The following is an 18,234-nucleotide window of genomic DNA, read 5'->3' on the forward strand; positions in this document are numbered from 1 at the left end:
TGCTGCTTCTCTTGGCACACGGTGTCAGCATACCCTTCTCTCCATCTTTCCTAGTCCTGCACAGCTTTCCTTTCCTTGATTTCTCCAGTCTTCTCCCTTCCCTCCCTCAATAATAATAATTATTATTTATTATTTATACCCCGCTCATCTGGCTGGGTTTCCCCAGCCGCTCTGGGCAGCTTCCAACCGAATATTAAAAACAATATAGCGTCAGACATTAAAAACTTCCCTAAACAGGGCCACCTTCAGTTGCCTTTTAAAAGTAAAATAGTTGTTTTTCTCTTTGACATCTGCTGGGAGGGCGTTCCACAGGGTGGACGCCACTACCGAGAAGGCCCTCTGCCTGGTTCCCTGTAACCTCACTTCTCGCAGCGAGGGAACCGCCAGAAGGCCCTCAGCGCTGGAGCTCAGTGTTGGGGCTGGATGATGGGTGTGGAGACGCTCCTTCAGGTATACAGGACCGAGGCCTGTATACATCGGCACTGAGTAGGTAAGCACTGCCTCCAACCAAGAGGTGTGGCTGTTCCTATCCTTAGCATCTAGCTAAAGGTTTGGAGACTATCATAGTTAAGCGATATATAGTTCGAAGGTCATAAGTTTATCCTTCTAGCCAAAGGCTATGACAAACCCTTAGCAACAGTATTAATAAAATAACACAGAGCATACAACCTTATAATAAGCCAACATCCATGGTGAAAGGGACCAGAGAGACACCAACATGCTTAAATTTGAAGCCACAACTTCAGAACTTCAAAGCGCCCAATCACACAATGTCATTGAGGGGCAGCAGGTACGTGTGCAGCCCCAACTACCCATCAAATTTGGCCCATGTCTCTAGATTCTGGTAAGAATCTTGGCTTGTGGAGCCAATGACATTCTGTACTCTTGCTTTAACCCTTTGCAATGGTCCTGATCCAAATTAGGGAGGCTGCCACTGAAATCCACATTAGAAAATCAGGCCCAGTCACTTCGATGGAAGATGCCATCCGACAAATCCAAACTGCAGAAGCGATCGGAAGCTATGAGTTGTTTGCAACCCTTTGCACTTCAGTGGGGAGGAAGGGCAGCTGTCAGGCTCACAGACTGGTAAAAGGGAGGTGGAGGGGTTGCCGAATCTCATTTGCCACTTAACAAACTAATTTATAGCAACCTCCCACACCAAACTTAGAATTTGTGGCAGTCCTGCCTTTTGCCAGCTGAATCAGAATGTGCAGCAACTTCATGCTTAACACCTCCTCCCAAAAAGACCCCGTCTTGTGGCTAAGGTGTTGTTGTTGTTGTTGATGATGTTACATTCACTGGTTCAGAAGATGTAGATCATTTAAAGAACTTGAAAAATGAAAGGAAAATAATTGGGGTGGTGGAGGCAGCAAGGGAGAAAATAAAAATATGCCCCATTGACCATTGCATCCCTCCAGACTTGATCGTAATGCGTTATCTGTTAGTTTCCAAAAGCTCAGCATTTTTTTCATCCACCCTCCATAGATACCCCGCATTGTCTCTTTCGGTGCGTGACCCAAGCATTGCCATAGCAACTGGTCTCCCAATTAGCCTTCAGCTGGTCACAATCAATATGATTAGACAAGGTCAGCTTCAGAACCAATACTATGGATTTTGTTAAAAGGCCATGGCAGATCAAAAATAGCCAGGAATAAAGGAGAGGGCAACCTAATAATTTGCCTGCAGACGTGAACACGACTGTAAAACAGTTGCACAAAATCATCACCATAACCATCATTTAGCACAGGCTTCCTCAAACTCGGCCCTCCAGAAGTTTTTTTTGGCCTACAACTCCCATGATCCCTAGCTAGCAGGACCAGTGGTCAGGGATGATGGGAATTGTAGTCTCAAAACATCTGGAGTGCTGAGTTTGAGGAAGCCTGATCTAGCAGCATGTAGATGGTTGTCTACATTATGAGTTTCCTGAATGCTTCTAAGAAGCAAATTCTTCGAATCCTGCTGTTTCTCTGCATCCAAGGGTAGACTACTATAGCTGGAATCAATGACCTCCATTTAAAGAGAAGCCAGCTGCATCTATTTTGGGGTGTCCATTTTGCAGATGAAGGGCAGGGAATTTGTAACCCTCCAAATGCTGTTGTGCTACAAGACCCATCAAGAGCCAGAGTCCAACATCTGGAGGGCTGCAGGATCCCACTCCTCCCCAGTGCTGGTGTTGGTTGGCTCCCATAGAGTTTTTTGGGGGGCAGGTCATTTGGGACTGCAAAGCAGAGACACAGCTGAGAAGTGAGGAAACCCTGCCCTTGTGGCTCAGACACAAAAGCAGAGGACTGGTTCAGCCAGTGGTGTAGTGGTCTGGGGTCGGAGGTAGTAAAATACCTGCTATTATATCTTCAGCAGGGTCCCTGGCTTCAGCACCAAATCAGCAGGAAAGGGGAGCTTTTCAGCCACTGCATTTAAGAAAACTGAAGACACAAGGTGTTTCAGTTTCAAGGGAATAGCGGGCATGTTCTGTGATCATGGAACTCCAAGGATGGAACTCCAAGGAAAACACAACTTAAGTCACTCCAAAATAGGATATTGGTGCACTCCAAATTATTTGTCCATGTGCATGACTGGAAAATCATAGATCTTGCTGAAAGGCATCAAAGTGGAGATCTGCATTGAAGGTTGTAATACATCCCTAATTATAATTATTAGAAGGGGCAGAGCTGAGAGGGGTTGTGGCTGTGGCTATCACAAAGGGCCCCTGAACTTCTGAATTTGCCACTACAGTACTGGGCTCAGCCCTTGCTCCCATGGTGTCTGACTGTCCACCACATTACATTCCTATGCAATCATCATACATAATAACATCGAAACTAGAAGAGGTGGGTCTTGTTCTAGGGGTGAACAAGCCCATCGGTGTTGCTCTCCTACCTGCTTTCCTCATCAATTGATAGAGAATGGTCTGTAAAAAGTAGGAAGGTTGTATCCAACTAAGCCATACTCAAGAGATGACCCACTGAAAGCAATGGATGCAACTACATTAATTTCAATCAGTCTATTCTGACTAGGAGAAGGATGCGGGTGGTGCTGTGGTCTAAACCACAGAGCCTAGGGCTTGCCAATCAGAAGGTTGGCGGTTCGAATCCCTGTGACGGGGTGAGCTCCCGTTGTTCGGTCCCAGCTTCTGACCACCTAGCAGTTCAAAAGCACGTCAAGTGCAAGTAGTTAGATAGGTACCGCTCTGGCGGGAAGGTAAATGGCATTTCCATGCGCCGCTCTGGTTTGCCAGAAGCGCCTTTGTCATACTGGCCACATGACCCAGAAGCTGTCTGCGGACAAATGCCGGCTCCCTCGGCCTATGGAGTGAGATGAGCACACAACCCCAGAGTTGTCCGCGACTGGACCTAAAGGTCAGGGGTACCTTTACCTTTATTCTGACTAAGTTTGGCTACAATCCATAATCTTTGGCAGAACACTAGATTGTAGATACAGCCTTCAAAATTTGAACAGTTCTCTGAAAGCTTGTTATGGACAAAGTGTGTCCATATTTCTTGTTGCTGTGTGTTATCCCTTGCCAGAAACGGAATTGCAATGAACAACACTGACCTTTATATACGTGACACTATACAGAGGATGTATTTAGGTATCATTTTGATAAACTCAGGGGATTACTGTGCTCTCTCTCCTTTGATACCTTGCAAACTACATCACTGCCGACTTCATCTCATGCCTCCGTGTTGCTGAAGAGCAACACTTCCTGTCATGTTCAATATGTAAGGTAATTAAAACAATGTGACTTCATTATCTTTATGTAGCCTCCACTGTATGCTGAAAACACTCCTCTTTACCTGGCCTTTGATGCTGAGAGAGTGATTTTAGGACCCACCTTATTCTTTGGATTGTAAAAATTGTACTTTTATATTTCTTTAACCCACTTTGGGATCTTACCTCAAGGAAGCGGAGACCATGATCCAAGAATGTATAAGCTCCATTTTTACAGAGCACCGCTCTTGGTCTCTTCATTCAAAAAGTTTTAAAACAAGCCAAGCGAAAGCTTTGCTCTTTGATAGCAGCTGTGAGTTATTGGCAGGAATAACAAATGATCAGCTCCATTTTTAAAAATTATTACTTCTTCAAGGAGCTGTAAGGGTATCGCAATAGTCAAGGTCTCTCCTACTGATAGGCCTTGGCAAGAGAAAGCAAGCTGCCAGGTGTTCCACTTGCAAGCCAGAAGAGGGATGGGAGAAAAGAAACAAATAAGACACCTAAGCGATGCTATTGGACCATTGTGGATTTCAGAAGTCACATACAAGGCCTTGCATTGCCAAAATTTGGCTTCATTACGGCAAAGCTGTGCCAGCTGCGCTCCCACAAAAGACAACAGGCCACCTTTCTTCCATGGCCAAGTTTTCCTTGGCAGGGTCAGCAATTTTTGCAGGAATCTACCGCCGTGAAACTCGCTAGATGACAGATTAGGCTCCATGTTTCAACGTCCAGATGATGTAGCAAAGTTTTTTGATCAGTTGAGTCAAATCTCTATTGTAGTCTGGATGGGTCTAGGGGGGCAAAAGCAATTTCCATTCTACCCTACATTTGTTACAATCAGTGCTGCTTCGGCTCATATTTTGCTACAACCTACACCATTCGTTTTGCTATCTGCTATGGCCAAGGCAAATTGAATTTATTATGCAATTCATTACATAATTAATTTCAGCACAACGGATGGGAAATGCCAAAAACATTGTGGGAAACAACATATCTATTTACGTGATGTGTGCATACTAAAATACCTATGATAGTGAACACCACTCCTATTCATTTGTGTGCTTTCCACTCCTGACCTTGGATGTGCATGAGAATTACAGCAATTTCTGCTCCTGTTTCCATTTGCGACGGAATCCTCTAGCATTCCTGCTTGCAGCCAGTGATAATGTGATTGGAGGACACAGACCTGACTGGCCTATCCCAGAACAGTTGGAGTGCTAGCCCTACTAGACAAAGACAGAGAGGGGGAACCAGTGGCCCTCCAGATGTTGGAGTACAAACCCTATCATCCCTAACCATTGGCCATGGTGCCTGATGCTGAAGGGAGCTGATAGTCCAAGGAACAGCTGGAGGACCATGGATTCCCCATCCCTTAACTAAGCGCATAGCTGTGCATCTGCAATGAGATCATCTTTCTGTCTCCAAGAGACTGGCTATTGAGCAACTAGGAATTAGAAGCAACGTCCTTCTATATCGGGGTGGTGGAAGATAGCCAAATAGAAATGGCACCTAGGAGCCCAGTCAACTGTTATGGAAGCCACTAACCTTGCAGCTCAAATATCAAGGCCTGAAGGCTCTGCAAAAGTGACAGATTCCTCAGGTTTGCTGGATGGGTGCTGTCCCTCAAGGAGATCCTAGGTTCAAGGTCTGGGCATCTATCTAGAGGAAAAGCTGGCTGTGTCTAGCACCTCTGGTGCCTGATGGAAGCAAAGCTTACAGCAAAATCTCTGACCAAGAACTGGAGAAATGAGTCCAACCCCTTGGTTTTGGCCCCTTTACCCTGGTCTGGAGAAACTGTTCTTAGACCCCCAAATCCTATCAGTCTCAGGCAGCATGGCGAAGGTCCAGGAATGTTGGAAATTGGACTCCAGCAACATATGGAAGGCAACCAACTGGTTCCCCATTCATGTTTCACCCCCTTCCCTGGAGAAAGGGTCTCAATGCCTGGAACTTTAGGTCAAGCCCTGAGACGTGGCAATTTTCCTTCCACCTAAATTTAGAACAGATAGCTCACATTTCTCCATCATTTTCCCTACTGCAGAAAGCCTGGTTCTTTTTTTCCCTAGGGGAGGGAGAAAGGGGAGCATCTTGACTGCACGAGAGTGCCAAATCCACTTTAATTGCACCACCTGAATTATCTGGTATGTGACTGAATTCCACCTGCTAAACAGCGACAGTCTGAAAGTGTCTGCGATCTGCACCTCGCATACCAATGTGCGGTGGCTTAGTTATTCACAAGCTTTAACCGTATCTGAACACCCCGGTGCAGATCTCGTTACATTTATGCAGATCCACACCCTGTGGGATGATAGGCTCGAAACTCTTACCAATGCAAAAGCTTTCCCCTCTGTGGAAAAGTTGTTTTTCTCTCCCCCTACAAAATTCAGCACAATGACGTTTTTCCATTAAGCTCTCTCTTCAGTCGATAGGCCCTGCAGATGGGTCCTCGAGAGCCTGTTTGAAGTCATCCATTCCCTTCTCACAGACATGAAATTTTTAATTCACTAAACTTCTGCAGCGAAGATATCCATTGTGGGAATTTCTTTCCCCGCTAGCTTCGTGCTAACACAGTGCGCCGCATGTGTATTGAAGTATCTAATTTGTATACTCTAGGAAAAATACATTTTACCACATGGAGGCATCACATTTCTAATAGCCATTTCCTTTAAATAGCCTACCGTTGACTTTAATCTTGGTTTTTGTGTGTGTGTGTATGATATTGCGGGGCGGGGGGAGGCAGGTGGAAGAATCTCATACAAGGGGGTCTCCTTTTTTATATGCAAATATATCACTTGATTATATAGTTGGTGCCCCTACATTATCATGAATATTTCCAATGAATGTTTTATGGGTTATATTTTTGATTTGTGAGCCATTTCACATTTCATTGCTGCTTCTCATCTGCAGACGCCGCCGATGCTGATTGGTCTCGTTTGCATATTCATCAACCCCCTATTTTCATTGCTGCCGCACTTTAAACTGTTTCCCCACAGAGTTTCCACAGCACATTGCTATATTTTCAAATGAAAGCCACTTCCCCTGCTTAGCATTGTGTTTCTTCTCCCCCCCCCCACCTCCCGGCTGCTCTTTTGCTAACAGTATTTGTCAGTTTTGTCACAAGCTTCCTTCCTCGTCAACATCCCCCTTTTCGCACTTTATACAAGGCAGACATATGGTTTCTGCAGGTAACGAACAACAATAGAAATAGTTTACAGGTGGGCTCAGCAGTCATCTTCATGCTTCCATTAGCCCTGCTGGGAGGCAAGGGCTTTGCAGCAAAAATGAACAAGCCAGTATTGGCCCACAAGGATGACTTGCAGCGTGGAGACTAATGGCAGGAACATAGTAAGCTGCCTTTGGTCCACCTAGTTCAGTGCAATCTACACTAACTGGCAGTGTCTCTCCAGGATTTCAGACTCTGTCCTCTCTTAGTCTTACCTGGAGATGCTGGAGAAGTTCTGCATGCAATACAGGTACTCTATTACTGAGCTACATTTTGGACTCAGAGCTGTCCATGGAGGAGCAGGTCAATTCTGTGTCCAGGGCAGCTGTTTACCAGCTTCATCTGGAACTCTGGCTGAGATCCTATCTGCCCGCAGACTGTCTCGCCAGAGTGGTGCATGCTCTAGTTATCTCCCACTTGGACTACTGCAATGCGCTCTACGTGCGGCTACCTTTGAATGAAACTGCAACTAATCCAGAATGCGGCAGCTAGACTGGTGACTGGGAGTGGCCGCTGGGACCACATAACACTGGTCCTGAAAGACCTACAGTGGCTCCCAGTACGTTTCCAAGCAAAATTCAAAGTGTTGGTGCTGACCTTTAAAGCCCTAAATGGCCTTGGCCCAGTATACTTGAAGGAGTGTCTCCACCCCCATCTCTCAGCCCGGACACTGAGGTCCAGCTCCGAGGGCCTTCTGGTGGTTCCCTCACTGTGAGAAGTGAGGTTACAGGGAACCAGGCAGAGGGCCTTCTCGGTTGTGACGCCCACCCTGTGGAACGCCCTCCCATCAGATGTCAAGAAAAGAAACAACCATCTGAAGGTAGCCCTGTTTAGGGAAGTTTGATGTTTTATCATGTTTTAAATTTTCTGTTGGGAGCTGCCCAGAGTGGCGGGGTATAAATAATACATTATTATTATTATTATTATTATTATTATTATTATTATTATTATTCCAGCCAATTGCCAGTGGCAGGTAAAGTCAACTGATCCTAGTTTTGTCCCCAACCTCATCTGTGAGGGGTTCCTACAAAGGCAACCACGGAGACTTAGCAAGAAGCTGACAGGCCAGTGCTCTCCCCTAGACTCCTTGTAAATAAGAAGTCAGGCTGGTGGGGCAGAGGCAAGTTCACCCTCATGGCCCAACCTCCACAACTGAACTAGTACCAGTCTTTGCCAAGGACACAGAGTGAGGCCTGCTAGATCAGTCCAGTGGCCCATCTAGTCTAGCATCCTGTTCTCACAAGAGCCACCAGATGCCTATAGGAAACCTGGGTGCAAGACCACTCAACCTCCTGAAGTTCTCAGTAACTAGTTCTAAGTAACCGCCATGCAAGGCAGGTGAGAGAGGCATGGTGCCAGCAGTGGGGCGGCAATGAGGGGGGCAAAATGGGACACACCACCCCTGAATGAATGAAGGAGTGCAGGTTCAGCGTCAGCAGATGCTTAAGACAGCTGTCAGTCTATGCACCGCCTTTTGGGATACTGCCAGGGAGACAAAGGCCATCATGCCTCCACGTCATCTCCCGGTCTCCCGTGGAAACAGTATCAGTCAATTAGCGACAAGAACCTCAGAAATAGCTGTCTACATTCCAGGACTCGTGCACGCCCTTGCAGCAGACTCCGCAACAAAAGATTCACCCAGGAGAGCATATTTTACAGATTTATTCAGCGTTGGTCAGAACAAAGGAAAAACATGACCGCCTGCCTTCACGTCGGGGCAACAGAGTGAAAACGAAAGCTATATACAAGACAGAAGCTTCCTGTGAGCGGGAAGTGCGCAGGCTTGTGACACACAACAGCCTGCCCCCCTTTTAAGGTGGAACGGAAATATCCTAACACCGCCTGCCCTGGACCCTTCACAATGGACAGTTGGATCGGTGAGTCCCTATTTAAAACCTCCCAGTGCAACTACTTTGGGTGCCCTAGAACTGCTAGGTTGGCAGGAGCTGGGACAGAGCGACGGGAGCTCACTCCCTCATGCGGATTTGAACTGCTGACCTTCTGATCGGCAAACCCAAGAGGCTCAGTGGTTTAGACCATAGTGCCACCCACATGAAGAGAAGCAGCCCTTAAGTCGCCTTACAGATTCCGCTCTTCTCTTGTGATCTCTTATTCTGTTTGTTTCTTAAGTGCCCACCAATCAACTCCCTATTGAAAAACCTATTTCATAAGGATGCGCAGATGTAATTGTGGCAACGCCGCTTTGGAAGATTGGCTTTGCGAACTCTCCTTCAGCCCCCCCCCCCCAGTCCTTAAGTGAATGGAGAGGAGGCTCCTATGGGAGTGGTGAGCTGATAGCTTAACTAAAGCACAGTGCAGGTCTAGGGAAGAGAGGGGGAAAACAACCCCAAACCAAAAATAGCCTTCTAAATCATTCTACAAATGTAATGAGTGAATATGGAGGTACATACATTTTTTCAACTTCATTGAGTCCCAAGAAAGCTCCTTTCGGTATGATTCTTATTTTGGTGAGGAAAAATACCCTGAAAATACAAGGGGGGGGGGACACAAAACATATTTATGTATTAAGCATAGCTTGATAAGTAATTAGTACAGTTCACGTTTTGGACAAAGAGAATTAAAATTCCATGACAAGACAATGTTAAACTTCATAGGAACACATTTCGATGCCAACTTTCACATCCCCCCCCCTTTCCCCCCAAAATTACTTCAGCATGAGCTTTTATTCTAATAGATGACTAGTTGAAATACACACACACACACACACACACACACACACACACACACACACACATATTATTTGAAATATATACTAGTTGAAATATATATATTCTGTCTGTGATTCACTTATTTTATTCTGTTTTTCTCTCACACACCCCTAACAGAATATATGGTTGGCAAAACATGATCCCAGAGTGATGTAGCTGATGTAATGCTGGATGAGCACAAGGCAAGGCCAGGAATGGGAGACAAATTCTCTTCAATTTGCATTCGAAGGAGACTTTACCTAATCCACACTCTCCAAAATAATACACAGTACAGTGGTACCTCTGGTTGCGAATGCGATCCATTTTGGAGCCCCGTTCGCAACATGAGCGGAAGGCAACCCGCGCATGCGCGGGCCATGATTCGCCGCTTCTGCACATGCGCGTGACGTCATTTTGAGCACATGCGCAAGCGGCAAAATCCGGAGGTAACGCTTTCTGGGTTGCCTTCCATGTTGCCATGGGACGCAACCTGAAAAGATTTAAATTAACCAAAGCAAAAGTAACAAGAGGTATGACTATGTGGAATGAAACACAGCCACCAATCAAAATTCACATTTTTTTTTGAATTTTGCAGAGCACTTCTCCAGTCGACCAATGTGTACGAAACTTCATACGATTTATAGTGTGCATAGATGTGCCTATATACTGGGGGAAATAACACCATATGGATTATATTAGGGAAGACTGCTTTGCGAAAAGGCAAAACTGTATACAAAAATTAAAAATTAGGAGAAAGTCACATTAAGATGCTGATGGGTTTTCATGAGGACTTAATTCTCTGCTCCCGCTTTCCAGACCAATGCATAAGGACTGATGGACAGCTGAAGATTGGAAAAATGAGAAAGTGAAATAGGTGGATTCCCCTATCCCTGTCCCCAGCACACAGGACAGGTCCCTTGTCTGAAACCTTGGAGAGCCAGCATGGTGTAGTGGTTAAGAGTGGTGGACTCATAATCTGGTGAACTGGGTTCGCTTCCCCGCTCCTCCACATGCAGCTGCTGGGTGACCTTGGGCCAGTCACACTTCTCTGAAGTCTCTCAGCCCCACTCACCTCACAGAGTGTTTGTTGTGGGGGAGAAAGGGAAAGGAGAATGTTAGCCACTTTGAGACTCCTTTGGGTAGTGATAAAGCGGGAAATCAAATCCAAACTCTTCTTCTTCTTCTTCTTGGAGAGTGGCTGCCAATCAGTGCAGACCTTGATGAGCTAAATGGGCCAATGGTGTGATTTGCCAGAAGGCAGCTTTCTAGGATAGCTGCATTTCAGTTCTCATATTGTTTCAGGAAGAGCCCTGAGTCTCATGGAGGTGCCATGGAAGGGACGGTTGGATCCTTGTGGAGTTCAAGGAGCTGGATGTAGATGACACCAGAGAGTGTTCTTGTGGGAAGGGAGAAGTGAAGCCAAGACCCCAATAAGTGTCTGAGCCTGGGGAGGAAGTCAGAAGCCCAAAGACTGGAGATCTGGGTCCAGGAGAGGGGCCAAGCAGGTTGACAGGGGAGTGTTATGCCCCTATGGAACTGGGCACCCTGATCAGACACCTCTTGCTGTGGAGAAACCTCCAGCATCTCCTCCTACCAATGAACAGCCTCTTCAGGAGGCAAACTGAGGGTAAATTGGACACTGAGCTTGCTCCAACCCCACATGCAAGGACATGGACATGGAGATGTTAGCGCTGGTGGAAACAGACATCACAAGCCCAACCTACTCAAAGAAGTGTCCTTTTGCTTGTCCAATCCTGAGACGCTGGCCACTAACTGTGTCCAGGGCAGCTGTCTACCAGCTCCATCTGGTACGCAGGCTGAGACCCTCCCTGCCCACAGACTGTCTCGCCAGAGTGGTGCATGCTCTGGTTATCTCCCGCTTGGACTACTGCAATGCGCTCTACGTGGGGCTACCTTTGAAGGTGACCAGGGAACTACAACTATTCCAGAATGCGGCAGCTAGACTGGTGACTGGGAGCGGCCGCCTAGACCGCAAAACACCGGCCTTGAAAGACCTACATTAGCTCCCAGTACATTTCCAGGCACAATTCAAGGTGTTGGTGCTGACCTTTAAAGCCCTAAATGGCCTCAGTCCAGTATACCTGAAGGAGCGTCCAGTACCGAGGGCCTTCTGGCGGTTCCCTCACTGAGAGAAGTGAAGTTACAGGGAAACAGGCAGAGGGCCTTCTCAGTAGTGGCACCTGCCCCGTGGAACACCCTCCCATCAGATGTCAAAGGAAAAAACAACTACCAGACTTTTAGGAGACATCTGAAGGCAGCCCTGTTTAGGGAAGCTTTTAATATCTGAAGGACTATTGTATTTTAATATTTTGTTGGAAGCCACCCAGAGGGGCTGGGGAAACCCAGCCAGATGGGCAGGGTATGAATAATGACGACGACGACAACAACAACAGCAACTGCTGTTCCCACTCCGTCTTTCAAAAGGAAAAGGCAGGGACCAGTGTACTTGTGGGATCAATGCCTTAGTGTGTGGGATCAATGCCTTAGTGTGTGGGATCAATGCCTTAGTGTGTGGGATCAATGCCTTAGTTTGCACTTAGTCTCTTACATACCTGCTGTGCCTTACCTAGGTACCAATCTGATTTGTGCATTAAATTTTGAGGTTGAGTGCTTCAGGCATAGTGAGGGCCAGGACAGGTGTGTTCACATGGAAAAGCCGACAGGACTGCATTTCTCCCCCAGTCGCTATCCATCACCTGATTCTGCCAACTAAATATGGCCGTATAATCAAAAATGGCCTCACGCAGGATTGACTCTAGATTCACCTCCCCCGCCATGAGAATTTTCTTCCAAAGCCAGTCATAATACAAAGATTATATCACCATCTAACTACTTTTCACAGTCTGCTACCTCTGAGAAGTGACAGCTAATTGTTTCTTGAATTACTGGAGGGTTTTTTCTTGTCTTTTTTTTGCCTCAGCAGCCTTGCCCAAGAGATGAATCTCCACTTTTTATCTCCTCGGAGCACAGATTTCTTTCGTAATAACAATTTTGAATCAACCTGTCCTTCCAACGTTGTTCCAAAATCACCCTTTTCTCTTTCTTCTCCAGCCCTTACCAAATTAAATCTGCGTCGGCTGTAGACCTGGATCTTCGACTTGGTGATGCGAGCAATGGCATAACATTGCCGCATTACAGTTCATGCCTGCACTCTCTGAGCCACATTCTCTAGAACTGGCCTCACGGTAGCCTGGAGAATGATCTCTGATGGCTGCAGCTGGCACTAGCGTGTCATATATCCTATAAATGTCAGATCGGGGGAATGTATATCAGATCAGTGCATATACTTCTGTGTTAAATATATATATATATTTAAAAATACCAATCCATGCAACTACCCAGGGGCGTAGTGTGAGAAAGGACAGGGTAGCCCTGGCCCTGGCACAGATTTTCAAAAGGGCACAAGGGGCACAACCTGGCACCCCCTATGACAGGTTCCCTCATTCTGGGAAGGGGGAGAGAGACATCATTTTGATTTCTGGAGCTATCTTCTATTTTTAAGATGCTGAGCCTGCGCTAGACAAACAGAACAATATACAGTGGTACCTCAGGTTAAGTACTTAATTCATTCCAGAGGGCCATACTTAACCTGAAACTATTCTTAACCTGAATCACCACTTTAGCTAATGGGGTCTCCTGCTGCTGCCGTGCCGCCGGAGCACGATTTCTGTTCTCATCCTGAAGCAAAGTTCTTAACCCGAGGTATATTTCTGGGTTAGCGGAGTCTGTAACCTGAAGCGTATGTAACCCGAAGCGTATGTAACCCAAGGTACCCCTGTATTGCATAGATGTTCATAGAATCATAGAATCATAGAGTTGGAAGAGACCACAAGGGCCATCGAGTCCAACCCCCTGCCAAGCAGGAAACACCATCAGAGCACTCCTGACATATGGTTGTCAAGCCTCTGCTTAAAGACTTCCAAAGAAGGAGACTCCACCACACTCCTTGGCAGCAAATTCCACTGTCGAACAGCTCTTACTGTCAGGAAGTTCTTCCTAATGTTTAGGTGGAATCTTCTTTCTTGTCGTTTGGATCCATTGCTCCGTGTCCGCTTCTCTGGAGCAGCAGAAAACAATCTTTCTCCCTCCTCTATGTGACATCCTTTTATATATTTGAACATGGCTATCATATCACCCCTTAACCTCCTCTTCTCCAGGCTAAACATGCCCAGCTCCCTTAGCTGTTCCTCATAGGCCTTTGACCATTTTGGTTGCCCTCCTCTGGACACGTTCCAGTTTGTCAGTGTCCTTCTTGAACTGTGGTGCCCAGAACTGGACACAGTACTCCAGGTGAGGTCTGACCAGAGCAGAATACAGTGGCACTATTACTTCCCTTGATCTAGATGCTATACTCCTATTGATGCAGCCCAGAACTGCATTGGCTTTTTTAGCTGCCGCGTCACACTGTTGGCTCATGTTAAGTTTGTGGTCAACCAAGACTCCTAAATCCTTTTCACATGTACTGCTCTCAAGCCAGGTGTCTCCCATCTTGTATTTGTGCCTCTCATTTTTTTTTGCCCAAGTGCAATACTTTACATTTCTCCCTGTTAAAATTCATCTTGTTTGTTTTGGCCCAGTTCTCTAATCTGTCAAGGTCGTTTTGAAGTGTGATCCTGTCCTCTGGGGTGTTAGCCACCCCTCCCAGTTTGGTGTCATCTGCAAATTTGATCAGGATGCCCTTGAGTCCATCATCCAAGTCGTTGATAAAGATGTTGAATAAGACCTGGCCCAAGACAGAACCCTGTGGCACCCCACTAGTCACTCTTCTATGGATTATGTTATGGATCTAGTTACAGGTAGGTAGCCGTGCTGGTCTCTAAGATGTTATGGATGTATCATTTGATGTGTTTTGTCACGTTTCTGAAAAGTAAACTTTGAATAATATTTTTATGGGTCTGAGCAATGTCGATTTCCGAAAGGAGCAGCATGAGGTGACTAGATGCGTAAGAACCGACTCCTTTCAGAAATCGACATTGCTCAGACCCATAAAAATATTATTCAAAGAGTTCTTACGCATCCAGTCACTTCATGCTGGACAATATTAATGTCTGCAAGAAGGGTGTGTGGTGTTTAACCTGCTGCCCCTCCTTTACCTGCTGCTTCCTCTTGCACTGCTTCCTTCAACCCCTCCCCCACTCCCTCCATGACAAGGCAAACAGGTCTGGAACCCCAGCCAAGATGAGAAAAGCAGCTGGAGAAGAGGGCTGTAGAAAGAAAAGGCTATGAGCAAGAGAAGGGTTAAGCAATCCCTCCATCCAGCTGTTTCTCCAGGGCAAATTGCACCTTCCCCACTAACACTTTGCACTTCCTGGCCGGCAACCTGCATTTCCTACAGCTGAATCTCTGCTTGACACATTAAGATTATTCATTCATTTTCTTGTGCAACTCCGATATACTGTGAAAGAGAGAGAGAGAGAGAGAGCGCTGCTTGTTACAGGTAACTTTCAGCATCTTGGGGAGTTACGACAACAGCTGTAAAGAGATGCTCTATCTTTTATTTATTATCCTTTTTTAAAAAATAAAATAAAAAGTGCATTGCTCAAAATGCATGCCGGGCCATCAACTGGTAATAAATATTTATCACGGCATTCTGCAGCTTTTCTTCCTCTTTGTGAAGCAGGCTCTCCTGTTGTTCCAGGAACTCTAATCTAGGCCATTACATGAAAATAGAGATCTTGTTTTGAACCATTTTCTCTGACCAAAATCCAACTTACGGATTTGAAGACTGAAACACACCATCACCCCAGTCCTAGCAAACACACACATTTCTGATGTCTCTCTCGGTGCAGTTCTGCGCATCCCTGTCTATGAGACTTGCTTACATTATTACAGGACTGACAGATCCCAAGCAGATCTCCCCAGTGGCTTAACTTGGTGAGTTTCCCTCTGCTCTTTACATAGAAATTCGCTACAAGCTGAGTTATGGGTAGAACAAAACTTCATTGCTGTTGAGGCCTGGGAACTTGCAGAGACTACCAATAACTTTTCCAACTAGACCACACCTCTGAGTTTGCTCTCCAGGAGCTGGCCTTCTGAATACAGTGGTACCTCAGGTTACATACGCTTCAGGTTACAGACTCCGCTAACCCAGAAATAGTGCTTCAGGTTAAGAACTTTGCTTCAGGATGAGAACAGAAATCGTGCTCCGGCGGCGTAGCAGCAGCAGGAGGCTCCATTAGCTAAAGTGGTGCTTCAGGTTAAGAACGGTTTCAGGTTAAGTACGGACCTCCGGAACGAATTAAGTATGTAACCAGAGGTACCACTGTAGCTGCTTCTCTGAAAGGGGCCACATGTCAGATTTTTAGTTGATAATGCATATTTCTGGATTAGGCGATTTGTACACATTTCTGCCCCGGGGAATTAATACAAGCAAGCCTTGAAATTTTCATGGTTCAGATCATGAAAGACTACAGAATATTCATCTCCATTTTAGTGCACATTCCCCCCTAATATGCACATTTTTTGCAAGCAGTTTTCCCTAACGCACAGCATTTTCACATGGTATTTTTACAAATCGATGCATTCTTATGCACCCTTCCCTCTGCTGTGTGCCATTTGGTACACATTACTTGCATTGCAAAATCCAGAAAAGTGTGAATTTCAAAGAATAGCTATGTTTTGATTTGCCCCCAATCCCTGTGCTTCTTCCCCAGCGGCACCTGAGAAGATCCACTCTCTCAGTCTTTTCTCTCACGAACGCAACATACAAACACACCCACCCTGCAGGTGTTTTGTACGCACCTCCCCTGAGACTGAGATTCTGCTCCGTAATTGCAGAATCCAGGAAATTGGGCCATTAGCTGTACTAGCAAGCAACGTCTGATCCATGGCTCATAATGCCACATTTTTGTTTAGGTTGTTGCAAAGCCCTCCTCCAAACCCATTTATCTCAGCCATTTGAAAGCTACATGCAGTTAATCAGAAAGAACACGTGTTGTCAAATTATTCCCTTTAGCTTGCCCAAAACGCCAAGTCATGATATTTATCCTGATATTTATCATCTCTTTTAAACATTATAGCTTATGTAAAGCACCACACTAAAGCAGGTTTTTCCCCCTTCTTCTTAAAAAATACAAAAATTAAACTCCAGCAAGATACAGTAACTGTAATCCTATGTCACCGGTCTCCGTTCCAAAGCGATAACTGTGAAAGGGTTCTGAAGAACATTTTTGCTTTCATCTTGGAAGTAATAGTGTGATGTTATCTTTTCCTAAGCCTCTGAAGCAATGTGTGTTTTGTCAGGAGCAGATATTTGCTGAGGAGTTTAATTTCCTAAAAGAAGCCTGTTTGCAATGTGATTAGTTGTGCGCCTCCTACCATCCTGGAGATGCTTCCCTGTCTCTTACAATGGCAGCGGAGACAAAACAGGCATGGAAACAAGGATGCCAGACAAGGATTGGCTCATCACATCCAACTCTCCCTCAAACATCAGCTTATACTACAGATTGTGTTATAAAATCAGGAGCAAACAAACCTTTTTTTCCATTCTGAGGGCCGCATAAAATTCAGGGCGAACTTTTCAGGGCCACATGCCAGTGGCGAGCAGGGCCAGAGGCAACAGTGAGCAGAGCAATGAATATATTTGTTAACCTTCACACAGCAGGCTACTTTCAACATACGAGGGATGCAGATGGTGTTGTGGTCTCAACCACTGAGCCTCTTGGGCTCGCCACTTGGAATGGGCAGTTCGAATCCCCACAATGGGGTGAGCTCCCATTGCTCTGTCCCAGCTTCTACCAACCCAGCAGTTCAAAAGCACACCAGTGCAAGTAGATAAATAGGTACTGCTGCGGCAGGAATGCAAACAGCGTTTCCTTGGGCTCTGGTTTCTGTCTCAGTGTTCTGTTGTGCCAGAAGCGGTTTAGTCATGCTGGCCACATGACCCGGAAAGCTGTCTGTGGACAAACGCTGACTCTCTTGGCCTGAAAGCGAGATGAGCACCACAACCCCATAGTCACCTTTGACTGGACCTAACTGTCCAGGGGTCCTTTACCTTTACCTTTTCAACATACACTATGGGGGAAATTCCCCTTGGAGGGTGATCAAGTACAGATGCTCACACCGAATTCCTACTCGGTCAGACTTGATTCAGCAATGCATTACAGGACAGAGTTCAAAGAATCTGCAAGAGCATTTCAATTAGGACACACATTATTTAAGTAAAATATATGTCATTTTGCCTGTTGTCTTTGTCCATGGAGTTTTCTTGGCAGGGATACTGGAGTGGCTTGCCAGTTCCTGCTCCAGGTGGATCACGTTTGGTCAAAACTCTCCACTATGACCTGTCCTTCTTGGGTGGCCCTGCATAGCATAGCTCATAGCTTCTCTGAGTTATTCAAGCCCCTTCGCCATGGCAGATCAAACCTCTCCATTTTGAAGGAAATCAGCCCTGAGTGCTTACTGGTAGGACAGATCCTGAAGCTAAGGCTCCAATACTTTGGCCACCTCATGAGAAGAGAAGACTCCCTGGAAAAGACCCTGATGTTGTGAAAGATGGAGGGCACAAGGAGAAGGGGACGACAGAGGACGAGATGGTTGGACAGTATTATCAAAGCTACCAGCATGAGTTTG

At 46.0% G+C, this 18,234-nt stretch overlaps 1 protein-coding gene across 2 annotated transcripts in view; it reads right to left on the reverse strand.

Annotated features, from left to right (window-relative positions):
• Nucleotides 1-18,234, reverse strand: part of FSHR (follicle stimulating hormone receptor) — a 95,615-nt gene that overhangs the window by 52,594 nt on the left and 24,787 nt on the right. For both annotated transcript variants that reach the window (XR_008329765.1, XM_053383571.1), the window contains exon 2: nt 9,346-9,417. Coding sequence is in view for 1 of the 2 variants with exons in the window: in XM_053383571.1 (XP_053239546.1) it covers nt 9,346-9,417 (72 nt within the window). In the remaining variant the exon portion in view is untranslated. The remainder of the gene's footprint in view (nt 1-9,345; nt 9,418-18,234) is intronic.

The sequence above is a fragment of the Podarcis raffonei genome, chromosome 3 (genome assembly GCF_027172205.1).
Source record: "Podarcis raffonei isolate rPodRaf1 chromosome 3, rPodRaf1.pri, whole genome shotgun sequence".
NCBI lineage: Eukaryota > Metazoa > Chordata > Lepidosauria > Squamata > Lacertidae > Podarcis > Podarcis raffonei.